This window comes from Dreissena polymorpha, chromosome 8 (assembly GCF_020536995.1).
Source record: "Dreissena polymorpha isolate Duluth1 chromosome 8, UMN_Dpol_1.0, whole genome shotgun sequence".
Taxonomy (NCBI): Eukaryota; Metazoa; Mollusca; class Bivalvia; order Myida; family Dreissenidae; genus Dreissena; species Dreissena polymorpha.
Genome location: NC_068362.1, coordinates 75,906,542 through 75,915,701, shown reverse-complemented (window position 1 = coordinate 75,915,701; position 9,160 = coordinate 75,906,542). Strand labels below are relative to the sequence as shown.

At 35.3% G+C, this 9,160-nt stretch overlaps 1 protein-coding gene across 1 annotated transcript; it reads left to right on the top strand.

Moving 5' to 3' along the window:
* Window positions 1-379: 379 nt before the first annotated feature.
* On the top strand, window positions 380-2,624 carry LOC127841861 (perlucin-like). The gene is made up of 4 exons (XM_052370988.1): window positions 380-451; window positions 1,139-1,227; window positions 2,095-2,303; window positions 2,489-2,624. The coding sequence occupies exons 1-4, from the start codon at window positions 403-405 to the stop codon at window positions 2,511-2,513; spliced, it is 372 nt and encodes a 123-aa protein (XP_052226948.1). The 5' UTR covers window positions 380-402; the 3' UTR covers window positions 2,514-2,624.
* Window positions 2,625-9,160: the final 6,536 nt, after the last annotated feature.

The window sequence follows — 9,160 nt, the reverse complement described above, 5'->3', positions numbered from 1 at the left end:
GCCAGTTTTGGGGACCAATATGAATTGTGTTAATATTTTATTTTCATAAAACACAATTTGTTAAAAGATTATAAGTTTTGTGTGGTTTATAACTTTTATAATAATGATAATAGTATATTTAAAAATTAGTACTTAAAAATGTATCACATCACATTTATTTTGTGTTTCTATTATTAAGTATGCCAATTATTATTTATTTTTCCATTACTATGAATTCATTATATTTTAAACACGTTTCTTATTATTTTTTTTAGTTAACTAGGTTGTACAAAATGTTGTTGAGCACGAAAAACACTCTACAGAATGGCCTTACACTAAAGAAAGAGAACTATAAAGGAATTCGTCTATCTTGAATGACTCCCATTTAAGTTCAGACATCTGATAAGGACAGGTTTGCTCAAAATGTCTGTCGTTATTGACGTGATTACGTGTTTTGCTGTGAGCATTTTTGGTAAGATTGACTTTATATCATATGGTTCACAGAGTTTATGAATATTTGATTTTTCAAAAACCAAACTTCGTGTTTATTCATTAATGCTTTTGTTCAGTTGCATGAACGTATGACACGTGAGCTGTTTCACGTCAAAGCATTTACATGAATAAGTCAACAATATAACGTGCTGCTTTGATATAAAAAAAGTATCTGTAGTTTTCTTTAGCACTTAAATTTAGTATATGCATAAGTTATTGGCGCGTATTGGCCCCGTTGGTGGTCATTTCCAGCGCAATCACAAAGGTTGTGTCATGGATAGCCTCAAAGGTTTTTTCTTGGCTAACTTGAGCCGTTGAACCGTCCATCGTTCTCGGCTTTCGTTCTTAATTACTGTTAACTGATTCAAGCAGAAAGTATTTAAATTATGACGACATCATTATATTTATTGATATGCGTATTGCTTTGCTTCTTACGCTATTGACTATTTCATCATTCATACAAGCCCGATATATTGAATATGAAAAATAACGCTTTTCTATTACGTGCTGTTATGTACAATGGTATATGAAAGCATAAAATGTAATGCCAATACAAGATCTTTACCTGATATCTGTTCTAGAAACATCTTCTCGTAAACAGTATAATATAATCAAAGGTTATAGCTATACAGAAAATATGAAAATAAGCAGCAAGTTCATTCCACAGTCGCACGAGGGTGTGACGACGGCTTCGTGAAACACCATGAGAACTGCTACCACTTCAGTCACGATACGGAGACCTGGATCAACGCTCTGGTGAGAGCATACCAGTAACAGCTGAACAGCTTCAGAAACATATTCGTCGTCATTATTAACAGGAACGCTACAATCACATATACATTCGATGTATAAACACCTGCATTATATTTATCATCGACATCATTATAAACACCGACATAAGCGTTATAACCCCTGTTGATATCATTATCATGCTGAAGAATTGTTCAATCAATAAGCATATGTCGTCGAAATGATTGCTAACAGGATGAACAGTTAAGAGTCGTTTGTAATACGATTGTTTCTTTTTAATATATGCACATATATCGCATTCGTTTCAAAACCACATTTCGAACCCAATATTGGGTTTCTGTTTACGCCTGTCCGAGGTGAACAAGTTAAAAAAACACATTGTTGTATTTAATGGAGATGTCCAGTGCTGATCAAGTTTCATACAATACCCTTAAAATCCCCGTCACTGTGGACCCCTTTCAGACGGCGTTCCGGGTGATTTACAATGCTCAGCTCGTTGAGATTGTGGACCCTGGAGAGAACGCATTCCTTGTTAACGAGTCCACGCTACGGCACATTGAGTGAAGACTAAAGGACGAAAATACTCGTTTTTGTTAGCAAGTGTTACCCCGTGGGTCATTACAATTAGAAAACAAAAATAAAACCCGAACTGTATTGGCATGGTCGTAGTTCAACTAACCCATCATTTCAAACGCACGAGTTTTACATGGATACTGGCATGAGTCAGTTAAAATCCTTTGAAATCAAATTGAAACACTTGAAATCATACACACGCGGTATATTGTTATTTAACTGATATGATAAACGTATTGTCATATTTATTTTGCATATTTGTGTATATGATTAAAAAATAAACTTAAATGTCCCAATGAGGCGGAGTACTGGATAGGAGCAGACGACCTGCGAGTTGAAGGTGAATGGATGTGGGCCACTTCCGGTGACCCGGTGTCCGACAGGACTTCCGGCGCCAGGTTGTTCCTAAGCAATGACGCAAACAACGAGAATTGCCTGGAAATAAATGCTGGCAACTGGAACGATGATCGCTGTGATAGGAGTCAGCACTACATTTGCCAGAAATCGGTGTAAGAGTAATTACTGAAATAAATGTTTGATATTTCGATCGTAATCTCGCTGAAAAGTCTATGCTTACATCATATATTGACCAGACTTTCAGCAAACTAATTGAACATACTCATAGATGTGTATTTCGTTATTTAATAACAATGTCCTTAGTGTACGTAGCATTTATATTGTTTGTTTTTTGCAGAGAGATTCCTGTCGTGGTCGGATAAACGGATTTAGAATACAGTTTCGATTAAGAACCAGAACGATGCTTCACGCATTTGCTTAAATATGTTGATTGTATACAGCATGACGCAATAATAAGGACTTACAGCATTTAAGCATTTCAGTTTTTATAATTTAATGTACCTGTAAAAGCGTGTAGTCAATAAATGAAATGGCTTATTTGGAAAGATCATACGAATAATCGCAGCAAGAACAGACATGTTAATTATATAAGAACCGTCACATTTCACCGGCTACCAATATGTTAAACGGCATACCAATTAGTAATTTCTTACTTGATAAAAAACGCTAGCATCTCTCGAGAGTGCTTAAATGTCAGCAATCTGTCATTAAGAATGCTTCAGGCAGCAAGATTTCGTTATTATATCAAAGCTACAAACCTCGCTATACAAATTGTATACCTGGTCGCTTCAAGAACAGGATTAATTTATTGCCAGTCATCTGAGAATAATGGCTATAACGCATGTAAAGATGTAAGTTTAGATACATGTGGAATTCAACTATTCGTTCGACTACAATTTTTATCTTAAATATTTAAAATATGGTATGTGCATGATATGCATTTCCCCATTATTTTACTATACGTTAATCTGGTTTCTGAATTTCATAGTCTTTTGGGGCTTTACGCTCCATACTGACAGTATGACGTTGAGAAATAACTATTTTAAGCATCATACATTTTTACTGTAAAAACAGACAGTCTGCCAAGATGTCTGTCTACGTTGAGTTAATTTTATTTTATTATCAAATCAAGCATAAGGGATAGTGACTTGTGACTGTTGTGTTGATATCAAAATTAGAGTCCCGTGGTAATAAGATATCAGACAAATTTAGAAATATGTCGATGAAGTAGAAATTTGATAGGTTAACCAACTTATCAAATGTATCAAATTATTATCTATAACAGCTTGATAATATATGTACCTTTGAGTCTATGGACAAGGCTCTAGCAAAAAGTTTTATGCGTTTATTACCATTTTTAAACATGAACATTATATCTCAGCTCGTTAAACCGTTTATAGCGGTGCGGTGAGTTAATGGCATGCACTTGGCCGAAAGGATATTGTAGAGGAAAGTGTTCAAAGACAGTTCTGTTAATCAGCAAGTGCGTATTATGTTCGCAACGAAATAGGTGTTGCTAACCTATGATCTGTGTTTTACAGTCAAAGCCCTTTCATACCAAAACAAAGTAACATGATTCAAATAATAAAGAGTGGGGAACTATTTATGGCATATGGTATACAGACGCACGCGATAGGGTACTGGTAAGTATATATTGTCATCAAAACAAAGCGAACATAAACGTTGTCAGAAACAAACGCGACATATATGTCTTTACATAAGACGCCAATTTCAAATACATTGTAATGTTTGCTTAGCAAGAATTGTTAAACAAACGACTAGATATTCAGATGCTCAATGCAAATAATGCAACGATTTCCAAGACGCATAAAAATACCTATTTTAATTTACATAAAACAAAGCGAATGATATGAGTCTCCTACATATACCATGTATGATTAGGAAGGACCTTATGCCAAACAATAGACATTTGTTTAAATCATCTCAATTAAGCTTTGTCATTTATCGGAATGTTTGTGTGTTATTGTATATATTGTTATCGGTGTCCTTCGCCAATCATTAAATTTTAGCCCTTTAAATAACATCGTTTTAGTAATAGCTGTGTCTGAGCACGATCAAATACCGGTGTTTGATTTATTTAATAATACGGACAGGTTGTCATATGCACTTAATTATAGTTGCAAAATAGTAATTAATAATAGATTGTGCTCGATGAAATTATTATCTATAGCTGATAAAGGCAGCTGAATAAGCAATTTGCACAAACCTATTCGTTATTGTAAACATTCTTCATTCCACATGCAGACTTCACGATATTATCTTATTGCGATGTCTAAGAACAAAAAGGCGATGTCAAACAAAAATATTAATGTTGGAAAAACATTCGTTGTTGTTTTGAAATACTAGAAAAAGTTAATGTTTCAATTATGTTATCTTAGATAAAATAAATGGCAACATAATGCATAATCAGTTATGATTGATTTAAAATTATTGTGAGTAAGACGAGTAAATAGGACTTCAATCTAAACGTTCTGTTGTCTCGGTCTTTAAAGTTTTCTCGTTTTTAAAATAACGAGAATGCATAATATTGAACGAATGAAGGCTCCATTGAAAGCATCATGAACTGAGTACATTGATTCAATCATAATTCAATCATAATTTGTTTCCTTTGCCCATTCAATTAAACTTTACACCTTGGTGGTTTAAAGACTCTATCAATATAATATGTTAGAACAATGGATTCCCAATAACATTTCATTCGAATGCTGTAATTACAACTACGTTTAACACCGAACCATCTTCACATACGGTATTGATAAATTAGGATCTAAACGACTTTCACGCAAAACTGATATATTTCTAAGCACTTGTCTTGATGAGCTGGTGTGCAACAGATACCAACACGTTTTTAACAGTTTCTTTAACTATTACTATTAGATCATAGTTTCATGAAGTAAGTTTATTCTTAGATTTTATAAGCATTTGTACGGATACGGCGTTGAAAAACAATTGATGAAATACAACACGCTGATCAGTTTCTTTAACATCAAATTAATTCTAGAGTAAGGCAATACAACACTAGCATACTATATATTATAAACACGCTTGTAAATGAGATTCATCTTCATTTAATACCAGTAACTGGCTGAAATTTGAAGACTTTTATTTTCTTTGTTTCTTTATTTTTCTTATAAACTGTCACAAACATGTTATGTCTATATTTTTCTTATGATTAGCACGTTATGTATTTATTACAATATACCCACACATGTGCATTACTACAAATAACATCAAAAATTATTATATAAGTGACTATTTGGTATGAACGAAGGCTAACGCGACTTTGATTTTTATTATTCTTAGTATTACTATGCGATTGACTTGTTGAAAGTAATAAGTTTATGTTTTAAGGAGGACTTTGGGGGTAAAAGGCTTATGTTTAAATTGTAAACGAACTCTCAAATTCTCCTAAAATTCAGAATAAATTCTTATGTACTATCCGTTAACTCTCCTCCGAAAGTAAAACACCATGCATAAAAAACTTTTGGTGATATTTATGATACAATAACTACTGTCTTTACGCAGCAAGATACGAACGAATTGATAGCAAAATGAATATAATAATTATCCTGTTCCAAAGGTTAGTAAAGCCCTACATACGAACAAGATTATATCCGTTAAAATATCGCATTCTTGGTGCAAAAAGGTACCATGTGACATTGAAATAAGAAGGCACATGCTACCTTTTTGCACCAATGGGGCGATATGATTTGTTCCTGTTCCTCCGGAGAAGTAAAGAACTCGTATGAATATGTTAAATAGATAAACAAAGACACAACCTGTACACAAATTCATAAGCTTGTAAACTTGACTGAGCTTTTATCTTGTTATCAAATCTTGCATTGAATGAATCATTGAATGCAAATATATTTGGACAATAATTATGGTTCATTAAACTTTGTCGTTGGAAAACTATGCAACGATTCACTAGAAGTTATGAAGGTATTTATAGTAATAGAACAATAAAAACAAGAGCACCGCATAACGCTCGGCTGCGAAAGCTTATCAGCATTTTTTACACAGTGACCCAACCTTTGACCTAGAGACCCAAAACTGGGTGTGGCGTGTAGAACACATCAAGGTGCAGCTAGATGTGAAGTTTCAAAGTTGTAGGTAGAAGCACTTTGATTTTAGAGCCAATGTAAAAAAACCTTAACAAAAATGTTAAGGTTTTAGCACGACGCGGACGACACGACGACGGACACGGACACGACGAGCTGGCTATGACAATACCTCGGGTTTTCTCCGAAAACAGCCGAGCTAAAAATTAACAGACAAGAGCAAAAGAGCCAAAAACGCGTTCGTATAACAATTTTTCTTACGCAACGCCTTCTAATTGTCGTTTATTTCGATTTTGGTGTATATCATCAAACCTTTTTTACATGTTAAATGCATCGGAATATGTACTTTGAACGTAACACGTAGCAATAATTAATTAGTGTGTTATCGCTGTTTAATTTATAAAACTATGCTATTGGTTCGTAAGCGTAAAATCGTGATTGAAACACTGACAGCACCAGACCAATCGGTCTAGTAAAATTACTCTTTGCATGTAGGTCTCGTGTTTCAATAAAGCAAACCTCTTAGATATTGATCGATAACAATCATGGCTCCTCGAGGATTGGACGTTTGGCTGTGATGCGTCCGTAGCAAATTGAAATCAACTTTTACTACATTTTACTACACACAGTAAATATGTCGTTCTAACCAAGAGGTTTGAAAAATAACATTTACAAATTTACAAAACCAATCCACTTCGTAAATAATAAACAGCGTTCAATGGAATACTTGTCAAAAATTAGGGTGCACAGAGACAAATGTACAATAGATTCACGGGTATTTCCAGTGACGTCCTCACAGCTGCGTTCAAAACGGGTATTTCCAGTAACGTCCTAACAGCTGCGTTCAAAACGGGTATTTCCAGTGACGTCCTCACAGCGGCGTTCAAAACGGGTATTTCCAGTGACGTCCTCACAGCTGCGTTCAAAACGGGTATTTCCAGTGACGTCCTCACAGTTGCGTTCAAAACGGGTATTTCCAGTGACATCCTCACAGCTGCGTTCAAAACGGGTATTCCCAGTGACATCCTCAAAGCTGCGTTCAAAACGGGTATTTCCAGTGACATCCTTACAGCTGCGTTCAAAACGGGTATTTCCAGTGACATCCTCACAGCTGCGTCTAAAACGGGTATTTCCAGTGACATCCTCATAGCTGCGTTCAAAACGGGTATTTCCAGTGACATCCTCACAGCTGCGTTCAAAACGGGTATTTCCAGTGACGTTCTCACAGCTGCGTTGCGTTCAAAACGGGTATTTCCAGTGACGTCCTCACAGCTGCGTTCAAAACGGGTATTTCCAGTGACGTCCTTACAGCTGCGTTCAAAACGGGTATTTCCAGTGACGTCCTCACAGCTGCGTTCAAAACGAGTAATTTCAGCGACGTCCTCACAGCTGCGTTCAAAACGGGTATTTCCAGTGACATCCTCACAGCTGCGTTCAAAACGGGTATTTCCAGTGACGTCCTCACAGCTGCGTTCAAAACGGGTATTTCCAGTGACGTCCTCACAGCTGCGTTCAAAACGGGCATTACCTCACAGCTGCGTTCAAAACGGGTATTTCCAGTGACGTCCTCACAGCTGCGTTCAAAACGGGTATTTCCAGTGACGTCCTCACAGCTGCGTTCAAAACGGGTATTTCCAGTGACGTCCTCACAGCTGCGTTCAAAACGGGTATTTCCAGTGACGTCCTCACAGCTGCGTTCAAAACGGGTATTTCCATTGACGTCCTCACAGCTGCGTTCAAAACGGGTATTTCCAGTGACGTCCTCACAGTTGCGTTCAAAACGCGAACGTAAATCAAAAGTGTAATTCAGCTCAAGTTCGAAAATGGAACCTAGATCAAGAGGGTATATATGGTCACGTTTGAAAAGTGTACTTATATCAAAATGGTATTTCTCGTCACGTTCAGCAATATAAAAAGCGTGTTAACGCTGCCTGATGATTATGTCATATTAGTTAAAATGTGATGTATAGTTTTCAAATATATAAATACTTGATTAAAGTAGTCTGTGTCGGGGAGTGGGAGGGGGGACACAGCAAATCATACAATAAGAACCAAATCATAAAATACAATATGATTTTAATACAAATAACGGTATTTGTTATGTTGTGAAAACGATAAATGTCTATTATTACCTACTACACATACATGTTTGCATGAACTATCGTTGAAAACCCACGTGAATTGTGATGTTACACTCTGGTAATGTAGTAAACGTTCTAAATCAATTGATGTAACGGAGGATGAGAAATAATCTGACGGACGTTATACCGTTTTTACGGTTAATGATTTAGGTCTAGAAATCTCCTAGGGCAACATCTTTGCATCTCAGTTTCCTATTTTTATAAACTTATATTTACACAATTTACAGCATTTACTTATTGTAGAATACTTTTCATGTTCGTGTCCCTTTTTTAAAGAAACATTTCACATATGAACAAAATGAATTGACAATTATGAATGGCCGCAGTTTCAATAATAAATATGAATCTTGTATTACGTGTAATTGAAAATATCGGCCAAACATCCAAACAAATAATACCAAACATCGGCAATATTTAAGGAATCAAGTTTGCGCAGTTGTTTTAAAACACCAAGCGTATAAATGTTCTAAACATTCTAGTTTTCTTTGTATTACAGTATATGCTTTTCTGTTAGTAGTGGTACTTACGTATTGTAAACGTAAATCGGTTATATAGTTGATCCTGAACAAGAACATATAGACGATTGGTAGTAAAAATTATCAGTGCTAAAAATATATATTATTATGGACTCAAAAATATATTATTATAGAATCAAAAAATAATATTGACACTCTAAATTTATGGTTTTCGACAAAGTAACTTATGACAGCGTAACTATCTCCTATATTCCAAATATACATTTTGTTACGATTGTTCATAGTGTTAATCCAAATAAGAGACATACAC

Bases quoted from the DNA above. Each gene is read 5' to 3' on its own strand.
- LOC127841861 (XM_052370988.1), top strand. From the start codon at position 403: ATGTCTGTCGTTATTGACGTGATTACGTGTTTTGCTGTGAGCATTTTT. The intron at 452-1,138 runs GTAAGATTGACT...TTCATTCCACAG, and splicing joins TTTTGCTGTGAGCATTTTTG to TCGCACGAGGGTGTGACGAC. The intron at 1,228-2,094 runs GTGAGAGCATAC...TGTCCCAATGAG, and splicing joins AGACCTGGATCAACGCTCTG to GCGGAGTACTGGATAGGAGC.